This window comes from Dermacentor albipictus, chromosome 1 (genome assembly GCF_038994185.2).
Source record: "Dermacentor albipictus isolate Rhodes 1998 colony chromosome 1, USDA_Dalb.pri_finalv2, whole genome shotgun sequence".
In the NCBI taxonomy this organism is placed as follows: domain Eukaryota; kingdom Metazoa; phylum Arthropoda; class Arachnida; order Ixodida; family Ixodidae; genus Dermacentor; species Dermacentor albipictus.
In genome coordinates, this window is record NC_091821.1 from 278,499,604 (window position 1) to 278,514,523 (window position 14,920).

General features: G+C 44.7%; 1 protein-coding gene across 5 annotated transcripts in view; it reads right to left on the bottom strand.

Moving 5' to 3' along the window:
* Positions 1-14,920, bottom strand: part of LOC135920263 (nucleolysin TIAR-like) — a 260,801-nt gene that overhangs the window by 125,927 nt on the left and 119,954 nt on the right. For all 5 annotated transcript variants that reach the window (XM_065454431.1, XM_065454432.1, XM_065454430.1 and 2 more), the window contains one exon: positions 13,875-13,932. In XM_065454431.1, coding sequence (XP_065310503.1) covers positions 13,875-13,932 — 58 coding nt within the window. The remainder of the gene's footprint in view (positions 1-13,874; positions 13,933-14,920) is intronic.

Consider the following 14,920-nt stretch of genomic DNA (forward strand, 5'->3'; position numbering starts at 1 on the left):
ACATAGTACATGGTATCACAGTGTGGATCGAGTTTACTTTGACAATAAAAAAGGTGCAGCTGAGCACACCACTTTGTGGAACACCAGCCTCCTGCGTAAAAGGATGAGACAGAATGTTACCAACTCTAACACGGAAAGTGCGATAGGAGATGTAACTCTGAATCATGTTCAGGTAGTTGCCTCGAACTCCCATTCCAGCCAAGCCACAGAGAATTCCAAAACACCATGTTGTGTCGTATGCGTTCTCAATGTCTAAAAATACTGACAAGAAAAACTGTGCATAAAGGCATCACGGATACTTGTCTTGATGCGGACAAGGTGATCTGTTGTGGACCTTCCCTTCCTGAAACTGCACTATAAGAGACTGAGTATTCTGTGGCTTTCAAGAAAGTGGATGAGGCGTTGGTTAATCATTTTCTCAAATAGTTCGCATAGACAACTTGTCAGAGCTATAGGCCTATAACTACTGGGTGAGGAAGGGTGCTTGCCCTTCTCAAGAATAGGAATTACAATTACTTTTTTCCGGATGGACAGAATGTAGCCGGCAACGAACATGGAGTTAGAGTGACAGTAGTGTTCTGTGGGCTTCAGGGTGTAAGTGTTTGATCATTTCATGCATTCTGTCACTTCTTGGAGTGGACTAGTTACAAAAATTCAGTGAGGCCTGGAACTCCGCCATGCTAAATGAACTATTGCATACTTCTCATAGGGTGTGCCTTTCTGACCCAGAGGCAGTTGCTCTACTTGTCGCTGGTATTTTAGAAATGTATAAGTGTAATTGGATGTACTGGAAATGTGCTCCTAGACAATCTGCCTGGTCCCCAAGACTGTCTCCTTGTGTATTTACTAAACGTATAGGAGCTTCGTGGCCCTTTGTTCCCCGTTTCAGCCTTTTCGTTTGTCTGTAAATGAATTGATGTTACTAATGCATTTTTGTCAACTTTCCCGTTTAGCATGGCAGCGTGTTCTACCTTGCGACTTAATCGCCTAGAAGTTACTACATACTGTTGAAGTATCAATAATAAAAAGCTATTATGTATGCCACTGCACTGTCTAGACAAAGTAAACGGGTATCATTCCAGGGCAGGTGTTTTAGCTCGCGAAACGTCTGTAGAGCATTCATTTTGTTATGTAAGGTTTAGAACGATGGGGAAGTGATCACTTCCATAAGGGTTCTGAATCACATCCCACTCCAGATATGGCACAATTGTACTGGACGCTATGCTTAGGTCTACGGAAGAAAATGTTTTGAGCGTAGGACTGTAGAATGTTGGTTTTATCTTGTTAAGCAAGCAGGCCCTTGAAAAAAAAAAAAAAGGAAGTTTCCTGTTATTCGTCCTTTCACATCAGAGGGAAAGCCGCCGTACAGAGCACTATGCGCGTTTAGATCACCTACGACTATGTAAGGATGAAGGAGCTCATTAATAAAGATTTGAAATGTTTAGGGAATTCATAACTTGGGGGGACGTATACAGACATAATGGTGACTATTGAATAGCACTGCTTCGATAGCAACTGCCTCGAGAGGACTTCGGAGTTGAAGTTGCCGGCAGGCAACACCTCTGTTGACTATTATAGCTCCACCGTCAGAGCATGCAACAGCGTTGTCTTGGCCTTTCCGGAAAATAGCGTATTGCCGGAGAAAGTTTGTGTAGATTTAAGATGTATTTCCTGAACACACTGCGCATTTGGATTGTATTTGTGTAAAAGTTCTTTAATGCCATCGAGGTTGTGCATAAGCCATCTCGTGCTCCAGTATAGTATCTGTGTATCTATATTGTCTGCTTTTGTGTTGTGTGTAAAGTTGCCTTACAGGGCCTTTCCAGGTCCTGTAATCGGGGGTTTGTCTTTCTTGGAGCGGTCGCGAGAATCACGCTGCTCCTGAGGTGCTGGATGCACCGCCTGGCTAGGGGTTGTGTCCATCGACTCCTGGGAGCTGCTGGACTTCCACTTACACGAGTGGGGTGTTTTCGGGATGGGCCTCGCCTGAAGAGGCAAAGCCTTGAAAGTCACCAACCCAGCGGTCGACGACCCCTCCTTCAAGGATGGCGAAGCAACGCCGGCTGCAGCTGCCGGGGTCTGCTGCGGTGTTGCCCCTTTATGCACCCACCGCATCAGGGGCCGCATTCTGAAACGATCCACTTCGGCGATACTATCACAGCGGGGATAGTGCATCATCAGCCGCGCACCGATTGGCTGGTTGAGCAAAATCGGATGTTGTCGCTCACCTGACTTTGCTGAAACAACCAATCAGCCTGCACCTGACAACAAACTGTGGCAACGTTTTACTGTGGTAACGTTCTGCTCCTTCCAGCTCTCTAGGAACTTTTCCTTGGTCAGGTTTTAACAAATTGTCGGAAATCACTCCTCTGCTTGTGTTTACGGATTGACGAGTCCCTGTAAGGTTCACACCATCGAATGAGACTAGATATGGGAGTTTGTCATGTTTATCGCAGACCTCAAGCAGGAGGTCGCCGCTCGCCATCTGTGTAACTTTGTATCTGGGCCCACTTGTTTAGATTAGACTTCTTGCACCTGTGAAAGGTGATATCATTCCAACAGTCTTTTCAGGGTTTTTACTATGTATGACGTGAAATTGTGGGAAGGTTTTGAATTGTCCAAAAAACTGCAATATTTCTTCGATGCACCCCCTTTTGGTAAGGGGGCGTCAGGCAGAGGGGGGAAGGATGATAAATACATACACAGATGCTTAATTTCGGCGGCTGTACGTAGCTACTATAACCTAATAGGTCCAAGGTTGGATAAACTACACCAGGTTAATCTTTGCTGCCTGGGAAATTGGAAGTAAAACAAAGTGAAGACAGGAGAGGCGGAAAGTGAGAGTGAAAGACGTAGGTTGGAGAAAGAGAGATGCAGGAAAAGGCAACTAAACTACTGATTTCCCCGTGGTGGGCGAGTTCGGGGGTGCTGTCTACATGTTGCCTCCGCAAAGGGGACGTAAAGGTCCAGACACCCGGCTTCGGCTCAACCTCCAGGATCCCTATTTCCCCGGACATGGCTAAGGCGTGTACGGTTAGACGTGGGAGGGTACAACCCTTGTGTGCCCGGGTCGGGAAGAAGGGTACCATTAAGTAAGAACATGCTGTTGGCTTGAGAATTCTGTTCACAGACTTGCTTGCTGCCATGTGGAGTACTCCGTTGGTGCTGTGCTGCAATAGTCACGCTTTCGCTTCCAGCTCTTGTACACTATGTCGTCTGCTACATGTCGCCATCATGCAGCAAGCAAACAGAAAATTTCACATGTAGAGACAAAACCAACACGTGTGTTTGTTTTTCTACAAGCTACAATGTCAATGAAACTAGACTGAAAAATGAAGCTCCACGAAAAGGCCCAACAGACAGTCATTCATATACTGAACGACTGCATTGAAGTATCGTGCTATGATAAAACTCCTGTGCTGATAAGTTCCTTGGCACTGGTCAGTAGTGTATTCAGGGAGGACAGACTGCACTGAAGGCTAGCCTTTTCCTCTGCCAGCTTCTATGCTGCCTTTTGCCAATGGCTCTCCACGGTTTCAGTTGAGCCGACGCTTCCTCAATTTCAACACATTGTCAATTAGGCCCTGTGCGCCTTTGCAACACACTAGAGACTGTCTCTAGCGATTCACATCTTCGTGGTGACCGGCATCCAGCGGCAGCAGCAAACAGATGCGTCAAGCTAGCTGCACTTCTCAGATGCTTATGGTGCATTGGATCAGATTTGTAGGCAATACAACAATCACTAAATTTGAAAGTAAAACATCGAAGTGACTGGTTTGGGGCACTTTTGGTGCAATACTGTGTTTTGGAGCAGGATGGCACAGGGAAAGCAGTTTGTAGCAGGATATATCCCAGCAATTTTTCAGTTTTCAATTAGGACGTGCTGAGTGGTCTCCAGATTTTTGCTGTAGCAGAAATGCCTCACCCTGTTTGTCAATACTATTTCCGGTATGTTTCTGTCCTTAGACAACTAGCTAGAGCCTCAAACAGCAACGCCAACTGCCCTTTGTGTTATCGTACAGATTCTCCCAATTTTATTGCGAAATCTTTAAAAGGCTCATGAGTAAGAAAATTTGCTGTTGTGGGCATGACCACACGATGGTCTAAAAAGGCTACGAACCCTCGACCTTTGGTGGTAGTCGAACCCATGACCTTGCGTTATGGCGTAATGCCTCAGCATTGCATGGCAGTCACAATGCTTTTGTATTCATCCACACAGGGATAAGAGCCCCTTCATTTTTTTTTTTCTTGCCATTGTAAATATCCGTGGTTTTCTTCATTCTCATCATTTGCATACAACTTCAGGTCTCTGTTTCACTTACTTTCTGACGATTCCAGGTTGTCTATTTACACTTTCTATTATCCTGCACTTGGTGGCCAACATTCTTGACCTTTCCCTCCCTTTTGTATCCAACGCTACTGAGGTACAGATATTTGAGCATTTTGGCCAGCCTTTTATTTTCATCTATGTTCCTGAGCCTTTCTTGAAAACTAATATTACTCTGCACTTCTCTGCCTTCAAGAAAGGCTTAACCCATGTCCTCATGCACTGCCTCATTTATGGTTTTACCGTGGGTTCCCAAAGCCAACAAGCCTACAGGATCTCTGGTCAACTTCCAACCCTGACAATATTTAAGCCTGGAATGGCATTTGCAAACGTCACGGCCGGCAGCATTACTCCTTTCCAGATTCCACGCCCCACCTCATCTTTAATGTAGCCCCAAAGTGTTGCATGTATCATTACTAGTGTATTCCAACCTTCCGTTTTATCTTCCGATTATATTGGCGAGTGCAGTTATACTGGCTGACTATGGATATGACTTGCTTTTGATTTCACATACAGCAATTGTCATCATTAACCCTTTGAAGGTTTTCGCCGTACATGTACGGCGGCGGTTTTCTGTCCCGCAATGTCTTTGCCGTACAGGAACGGTTTCGAACCTCTGTTTGAAATTTCACGCCATAATAACGATCCGTGCTCACTGGGAGTTGCTGCCACCTCTCAGGACTTATAAGAAGCGTTTGAAATTTGTCCTACCTTCTTGGGGAGATAAGCAGAACTGATTTATAGCTTCAGCACGTCGCGCAGACTGCGGCAACACCCCTTTTGCGGTTTCGGTTTCGCCGCGTGATCGCAATGAAGGCGCGCGAAGCGTCATTTTTCTGTTTGTCGGCACTCTCTTGCATGGGCAGTGGTGGTTGATTACTATCTTGACTGGCGCTGCTCTTAGCTTATCACCGCGTTCGCGAGGTATTCTCGCTCTCAGAGGCAACGCGCTTTAGGTTCCGCCGCGTGATTGCAACGGAGGCGCGCGAAACGTGATTTTTTCTCTTAGTCGGCATTCTCTTTCACGGGCGGCGGAAGTTGATTTCTATCTTGATTGGCGCTGCTCTTACGTTTGTTTATCACCGCCGCTCACGAGGTATTCTCGCTTTCTGCGGCAACGCGCTTACGCGAGAAGGTGCCTCAGACCTCTGCCCAAGGCAGCCACACGCAGAGATGTCATGTGTGCGCCAACACAACTCGTCACTCCAAGAGGAGAACAAACATGCATTTTAGGTGTGCAGACTGCGATAAGGCGCTGTGCGTAGGACCGTGTTTTGAGGAGTACCACACTCTGAAATACTACTGGACATTTTGCAGTTCTGAGTGATGCCGACACCAAAATACTGTTCCTAATTTTTTTTTTACTATTTATTCCCGACTTTATACATTTTATACATTCAAGATGCGCAATAAGGCAACTTGCATGGTGTCTAATAAATTACTTAATAGATATTCCCTGAATTTTCCAGGTTTTCCCTGATAATTCCAATAAAAATTCCCTGAATTTTAAAAAAGAAGGTTTGAGAGTCGCACAGAGGCACAATTCACATAGACGATTCCACTCACAAAACAGTTTATTGCAGTGCCAAAGCGAGATTATGAGCGCATTTATTCACTTTAAAGCATCAATTTCTTCCTGGAGAAGAGACGCCTCATTCTGTGCTTCAGTGATGAGCCTTTGCTTCTTTTGTTGGAGTTCCTTGATGCGGGTGGCCGCACTTTTCCCGTTTTGTTCAGCCTTAGATGCATCCAGCCTGTCTTGCTTCTTTTTCTTGAGCTCCTCCTTCCACCGAATACTTGCGCCACGCACCATTTCCACCATACTGTCTGTAATGTCAACATTGGCTACACCCCCTGCTGCTGAAACTCCATCATACACTATTCTCTGCGCAATGAGAGATTCTTCCTTCAGGTTCTCTATGAGGCATTCTTTATTTACAGAAAAACCTCTTTCGACAGCAGCATTGCCATGGGACATGGTGAGGATGATCTTGACAAAGATAAGCAACTCCTTATGGTTCCGTGAGCACAGCTCAAACCACAAGGTATCCAGTCTCTGTGCTGTCCTATCAAAGTTCTTCAGAAGTAGCTGTGCAGAGCTCAGCGAACAGACTTGCACATAGGATCGGTGTGCCCGTTCTGCTTCTAAGCCGGTCAGCCACCGGTGCTCTGCGAGTATTTCCAGCGAAATCACTAGTCGTTTTTTGCCAACCTCCACTGACAAGACGCAGACTGGATCCAGGCAACTCACTCCTGTTGTTAGCCTGTATTTTAGAGGCGATCTCTCCATAATCTTCTGCGAGCACACCTTCAAAAAAGAAATGAATTCCTTCTTGAATGTAAGCAGTGCAAGTTGAGATGGTTTTGCAGCTTTTCGAAGTTCGCTCTTGGCAGCAAAACCAACATCAAAACAGTTGACAAAAACGATGTTCTCGGGCTTCTCCAAATCTATTTTAAGTAACTTGAACGGCGTGTCAGCGGCGCGCAAAATTTCTTGCTTAATGATCCTTCCCAACAGTGATCGCAGGACAGCCTCCAATGCTGCGGCAAGGAAGGGGACCATTGGTTCGTCCGTTTGAAATTCGGTCAGGAATGGCTTAAATTCCTCAGCAACTGATAGCATGAAATCCAGTTTTGCCGGCAGCATCATGTCAGCTACTAGCGTCTCAACTGTTGTGTAGCTGGTGCACTTCGGCTTGCTCTTGTCTTTAGCTGAACACTCCACGTATTTTATTAAGTGTGGCAGTACTTGAAGAGCTCTTGAAATCACCATACTGTTTTCAAGCCATCGAACCGCACAGAATTTGAGCGGAAACGATGTGCTTGCTGTGATGCGAATGTAATCAGCGCGGCGCGCTGGAACACACTTGAAAAGGTTATAAATACTCCGCCTAAATACTACCAAGTTCCAGCCAGTTGCTGCATGGCCTGTTTTGAAGGCACCATGAACCACATGTAGGCCACAGCTTCCAATTTCCAGGATCTGTCGACTGTCATGACAAGTGAGTTCTTCCGTAAGGGATCTAAGAAACTTAAAGTTTACATTTGGACCATCCATTGACACTTGCAATATCTTGTGCTTTATGTCCTCTGTGGCTTTCTTGAAAGCAAGTGTCAGGTCTTCAGAACAGGTGTGGCCGAGAAAACATGAAGTCAGGTATCGAGTTTTTACAGTAGCGTCAGCCGAATCGCAGTATCTGACCAGCACATCCATTTGTTCTTTCTGCGCTACTTTGCTTAGTGATTCATCGAATGCTACAGCTATGTACGGTACTTCAGCAAGAGCTGATAGCAGCTTTTTTCGGAAGAATGGCGCGATGCCATGACAGATAGTATATCTGACTTTGTCTTTTCCTTATTGCATTTTCTTGGCAATTGCACAAGACTGGAACATCAACGGGAAGAGCGCCGCCGATGATGCCACGGAACGGAGGGATGCATGAGTCATTGCAGCATTCATGCACCATACGATCTCGGCTTTCGCAACATCTTTCTTCAACAGAAAACCACGTACCGTGATCTGTGCAGGTGCTGATGTAGCAGGAGGCATCGATGAGGGGTCTGCACTCTTCGCCCGTTCGTTGACGGTCATCGCGGTTGACAGGGCTGCACTGCTTGGCTTGAAGAACGAGAATACACGTGTCTGGGAGCCACTTTCCAGCGCCTTCATGGCGTTCTTATGCTTTACACTTGCAGCGTGGCTAGACACCGCGGTTTTTCCCATGTTGCTCAAGCGAAACGTCTTGCAGCACACTGCGCATTGTGCGCTATATACATCGTTGGGCACAGGATTAATCCAGCTCGCGAAGTCGGATACGTTGGCGTTGGTCCAGTCAGCATTGAACGAGCACTTCGTCGACTGTGACATCGCCGATTTCGAGTGTCTTCAAAAGTAGCCTCACCGCAAAACAAAACTATCAAAATGCCACCGCCACGAACAAAGCACAACATACACAAGTGCACCCACGAGCACGTCAAATATTACCACAAAATGGAGAGATGGCGATACTCATCCGATAATGATGATGACAGTTGCCTCTATAGATCGCTTGCTGCTGGTTGGTTACTGGCGCCACTTAGTGGCAATTAAACTGCAGAGAGCTACGATGCATGGAGTCGGGGATCTACGGCTCAATCTCGGAGGCCGTGTGTAACAGCACCGTTGTTGCACACCGCCTCAGAGATTTGCGCGGTATTCGTGCCGGTTTGGGACGCTGTGTGCAGCAACGGCGCTTCTGCACGCGGCCTCCGAGATTGAGTCGTAGATCGTATTCATCGCTTTGTCGATCTCACCGGCCACATTCCCCGATTTGACCACGTTTTTTGTAATTTCCCTGACAATTCCCTGAGTTTTCCAGACATATCGAGAATCCCTGATAATTCCCGGTTGTTAGACACCCTGAATTTGACCACCTGGGAAAGTTTTTTTCAAAAGAATTCGACCCTCAAGGGGTTAAAAATAACGTCCCGCTTTATCTGTGCTAAATTTCAGACCTAGATTTGTTGATACGTCGCTTCCTTTGTAGATCTCTTACATTGTCTGCTAGTTGTGCTATGCCGTCAGCATACATCAGCCCAGAGAGCTTCTGTTGCACCCTTTACCCATTACAAATAGACAGGAAATCTAACCCTAGTTCACTGAGGCAATGACGATTTATTGGCATCCCCTTTGAAACGAGGCAGTGACTAACAGTCTACTAGCAGCGCCACCCATTGGCGAAGTGGCACGATGGCACTGGAGATTGGGCTACGGTGGAGGGACTGTACTAATTTCGCCAGCATGGAAAGTCCAAATACAAGGTGCTCCCAGCAGTCATTTCCCAGCTTCTCGTGCACACACACAAAGCTTGCCAAATATATAACACTGCTTGTGTGCACCATGCAATAGAAATTGAACAGCATCCTGGATGCTATACTAAAATGCACCTTCAAGAGTCTGTTTGCAGAACGCTATTTGCCTTGACCCCAGTGCTGAATGCTAGTGTTAAACAGTGTTTTAAGCTAAATTCCAAAAATTGTGGAGCCAGTAGCATTGTGTGAGTGTGCAGCGGGCCTTCTACTTGCAGATAGCACACTCAAAATCTCTAGTACCTAGTTTGCTCTACCATTGCCTTGTGGTTTCACATTTAGCCCGACTGACAGCAAACGTCCATGTCATGGCTATGCAGTGGCCGTGCTGCGCATTTATGCTTCTGCCAGTTTGTACAATGACTAGTACTAGTTTGAAAATTGAAATGCCTAGTGTCCAGCACTATTTTTGAAAACTGCGAGGGGAGGCGAACTTTCAGCAGTGTTCTTTTGAATCGTATTTAAATCAAAATCAGGCATTGTGCTAGTTTAGATCTTTTGAGAAACAATTAAGGCGGTACCGTATTTCAATTAATGCCGACTTACACTCAAACTGCGCACCGTACTGCACACGTGAGAAACAGCACATGTCGCACAGAGGTGCACAAATTTCAGTTTAAAATGCTCGTGCAGACCGAGCGATAAATTAAATTGGTCAACCTGTGTGCGGCATGTGCTCTTTTTTGCATGGCTGCAGGTGTTTAGAGCGACACGTTTCTGCTTAAAGGGATACTAAAGCAAAACAATAAATCAGTTTAGACTAATAAAGCATTGTATGAGAACTCTGCAGGCAGTCATTAAAATAATAGCTTGATTATTAGATGAGAAAATGAAGGTCGAAGTATCAGTATTTGAATTTCGTGCCGAAACCCCGACGCCGGTAAGTCAGTGTGACTTCAGGGATTCCAAAGTTTTTGCATTTGGGCTGTGTTGGCCCAGTGCGTTGGCTGAGCAGGCTGAAACTTGCCATGCTAAATATTTGGTTCCTTTAGAACACAATGTCGTCAATCTGTACCACTATATACTTAAGCAGCACTTATACTTCTCTCCAACTTGCGGGTTTACGCAGAACAACTACGTCTAACTCTTGCCTTTGCTTCGTGTTGTCGACAAATTCGACTTCACCCTGCCATCTGCTAGCCGCCTGGTTAGCTCAGATGGTAGAGCGGCTGCCCCGGAAAGGCGATGGTCCCAGGTTCCGAGTCCCGGACCAGGACGAATTTTTCTTCAACTATGAGGCTTTTCTTTCGAGGAACCCGTTTGGGTTTTCTTTGTAGCAATTGCTACGAACGGGTGGATGTCTGATTTTCCCTTCATTCACTTAAGCAGGCCCTAAGAGATGCCATCAAAATCCATGACGTCACAGCGAACAGGTGCAGGAACTTCAAGGAGGCGCCGCACCCGTCTTCCATTCTTGCACCTTTTCTAGCCAACCAAGCGTCTATCGTGGTAAGAGTGTTGTTTTTGGCATCGTAGAAAGGTAAGTTACCGATGCAGAAGAAATCATTTTTCTCTTTAGTGTCCCTTTAAGAGGGGATGCGGGGCTACAATATCAATTTCGGTGAAAAAAAAAAAAAAGACATGCTTTTTATTCTGAGTTGTTCTGAATTGCTGGTTTAGTAGAAAGTCTTCTCACCAAGTTTGGTTGTCATCTGAGCAGTACAAAGGAAGAAAATGAATTTCTTTCACAAGTTGGCGGCGCATCTTCTGTCGAACGCGACTCTGAACACTTTTTTCCAGACGCGGCCGCAGAGTGGGCAAGAAACGAAACGCAAAGTGAATGCCCACGTTAGAAAGCTTATTTTTCACACTTTTTAGTCACTGAAGACCTATTGAGAGTACACAGGAGCACCAAGGGAAAAAAAAAAGGGCATATTTTTGGCCACGGCAACTGCAGAGGAATTGTTACAAAGCGTGGGGGGTTGGTGGCTTGACCGCAAGATGGCTGTAATGAAGTTGTCGACATGGAGAAGCTTCGGAAAGCGCAAATGCACAACAGTGGGCGACAGCCTGCAAGTGAGGACTGTCTGCCTGTGCATTTGAAAGACCCGTGCCTGCTGTCAGTGATCAATGCAAACTCTTCAAGCTCTGTTGATGGTTTGCCATCTGCGGAAACTACTGGTTCTGTCATAGGTAATGGGTGCCTATTGACAGCATTTGAAAGGAAAGTCGCCCTGCTTTGCTAGGGTCATGATTCTACGACGAGAACAAAGAAACTCCGGAGCTCAGCGGGTATCGTTTCGTGAAACGGCAATTTTACAGCAATCAAGCCGTTGGTAACGTCGCTTCTGTGCCTACATTGTGATGGAGAGTCGTTAGATTTACAAGAAACCCCGAAAGAGGGCCCGACCTATGCAGCAGGGCACTTTAATTGTTTTCGATCATAAGAATAAATGCCATGTTCCGATATCTTTGAACTTATTTTTCTCAGTTTGCACTTTTTACAAAAACAAAAGCTTTAGGAAAAGTATTATTTCCAAACTGCTTCACCAAAGGCTGCTTCCAAAGTGGTTTCGAGACTGAAATTTTGTGAGGAACAAGATAAAGTACTTTCGAGATGCCTACATCTTTTCCAACATGTAAAATTTAGCAGATCTTTGACATAAGCCAGTGAAAAAGGTAAACTTCGTTTTCAGAGTGATACCATTTTTACAAAAATGACATGAAAAATGCAGAACAGGCCTTATCCTGCACTACAATCTATCTAAAAGGTATCTAATCAAAAACAATTTGATCATTATTTTGTAGACGATAGTTTTCCTAAACTGACACACAATATTGCTCCCTTTCACAGCGATCACTTGCTTTCTCTTTGTGCTAGGGCGCTGATATTTGAACATATTGTAATGACAAGAAGGTAAACCATCCCCGAAAATTTTATCAAAATTGGTGGAGCGGTTCAAACGTTGACTCTTCAGCCTAGCATCCCCCCTTGCTTTAGCATTAGCTCGGGTGCTCCTGTGTCATCATCATCAGCCTGGTTATGCCCACTGCAGGGCAAAGGCCTCTCCCATATTTCTCCAACTGCCCCAGTCATTTACTAATTGTAGCCATGTTGTCCCTGCAAACTTCTTAATCTCATCTGCCCACCTAACTTTCTGCCGCCTCCTGCTACGCTTCCATTCCCTTGGAATCCAGTCTGTAACCCTTAATGACCATCGGTTATCTTCCCTCCTCATTACATGTCCTGCCCATGCCCATTTCTTTTTCTTGATTTCAATTAAGATGTCATTAACTCGCATTTGTTTGTTTTCTCACCCAATCTGCTCTTTTCTTATCCCTTAAAGTTACACCTATCGTTCTTCTTTCCATAGCTCGTTGCGTCATGCTCAATTTAAGTAGAACCCTTCTCGTAAGCCTCCAGGTTTCTGCCCCGTACGTGAGTACTGGTAAGACACAGCTGTTATACACTTTTCTCTCCTATGCTCCTATGTAAATACATGTAAAAGGAGAATCCGTTTTTGACAACCACTGCACCAAATTTGACGAGGTTTGTTGCACCTAAAAGAAAAAGTTAAAATCTAGTAACTGTTGGTTTTGAATTTTTTTATTTAGCTCGTGAATTTTTTAGGAAAAATTGGCAAAAATTTCGAATTTACAGAAAACGAAACTATGAAGTTTACCACTTGTAACTCAGCAATGATATATGATATTACAATTCTGGGAACTGCATCTAATAGTACACCTAAAGCGGACAAAATTGATGTTACACATGAATCTCGAAAAATTTGGTAATATGAAAATACAGCTTTTGCAGACCCCTTGCACACAACATAACGAATTCACGTAAGCTATAAATTGACATATAGAATTAGTCTACTTAGAATGATCTAATGGTTTACAGAACCGCGATATCTGTTCTTGACGTTTCCTGCTTTTATTTCTTCCAAACTCTCGAAAATCTTTTTAACAAAATTCAGGCCCTAAATCGAAATTATGCTTCAAACAGTAACTAGAATTGAACTTACTTTCTCAAATGCAACAAATTTAATTAAAATCGGTCCCGTGGTTATCTCAGAAAAAAAATTTGTGTTTTGCATGTATTTGAATAGGCCGTGTCGGAGTTGGGCCCGAGCTAAAGCTTCCTCTTAAGTGAGCCCTTCACAATCTTGGCGAGCCTGCTGCACGCCAGCGAGAAATGAGTAAAAATAGCAAGTATTTCTATGATGTTGCCCTTTTTTCCTCAGCTTTTAGATCACTTCAAATAACTTATTCTTTTGCGAGCAGTGCACTTGATCATGCTGCATACTGATTTTATGCTTTCTGAAATTGTGGACATTGTGATGCATAAAATAAAAGGTGCTTTCTTGCATGCTCAAGAGAATCGTTCAACCTCAAAACTTGTTTTTCATTCTTGTGGATGTGCTAAACGTATACAATGTGCCATTTACGAACAAGCATATATTAAGTTTACAAATACTCAAATCTTCTACTTCTCTGATGGCTATGTTGTGCAGCTTTGCTCGTGCTCAGTATGGATGACGAAATAAAAGCATATGCAGCCAAGAGGGATGCGTCTAGGTGCCCCAGCACATGCCACACCCCTAGCGATGCGACTGACCTTTGTGTGTACGTCTGCTGTACAACATATAACATTCATGCCGTCTCAAACGTACAAACATGTCTACCCTGTTGACAAAACTTGCGCCACATGGACAGCATTGAACCGGCAGCTTCGAGCGATACAAAATTTACTCACTGCTAGTGTCGAGCTTTGGGGTGTTGCCTGGTGAAGTGGCCCAGTTTACTTTCATTTCCTGGAAGAAGAAGAAGTCTGGTGAGTACACAGCAGGCACAGCTCCTAACCATGTTCGCTATGAGTGCAGCGTCCTCACACGAAATGCACAAATTACCAAGCGAGGCATGATAGCATAGTGGGCAGCACACACCGTCGCAGAAACATGACTCTGGAATTTAAAAAGTTACTTATCTTTTTTTTCTGCAATATCTGTTGAAATAACGAAACTGTTAAATACAATGCACTTTTCTATCAGGCCAGAGGTACTATGCGTGTTACTGCTTGGTTGCACACAAAAAAGATGCGCTGACTGGCACAAAGTTGAGGCTCAAATTAAGCCAGTTTGATGGGGGCTCAGATTGTCAGCATGTGGGAAATCCAACAGCGATTAAGACAAGAAATGCAGAGCTTCTTACATGCTACTAGTGGTCTCACATTTTAGTCCCAGTGCTGGACAAAGCTACGGGCCGCGTCAGAAGCCAACGCAATATTGTTTTTTGATGTAGTTGTGTACTTCAATAATTTATTTTTATTTATTTAGCAATACTGTAGGCCTTGGCAGGGCTTTACAGGTGTGGGTTACAGGGGTATCCACAGTTCCGATTACTATATACAAGACATTTGCTCATCAATGTACTGTTCCGCAACACATCATTCTGGCCAACTTTCAAAAGAGCACATACAACTTCTGCGTTAAGGCACAAGACGAAAAAAAGATTCTAATCTGGTTACAAAGCTGGACACACAATCGCTGTCAACAACATCCTGTGGCAAAAAATTCCAGAAATCGATGGACGGAAAAAAAAAAAATATATGTATTGCAACGGGTGACGTATTGTCTAATGTGCTTATTGAGATTTATTCGTTTAGTGTGGCGACGTGGTGGATGCAGGTACTGATCTTTGTTGATATTCACAGACCCATGATAGATGAAAAGGAACTTCATGGCGGCAAGGCGACGCCGACTGGAAAGAGTGGGAATGCCTGCCTGCTTTCCAAGTGCACCG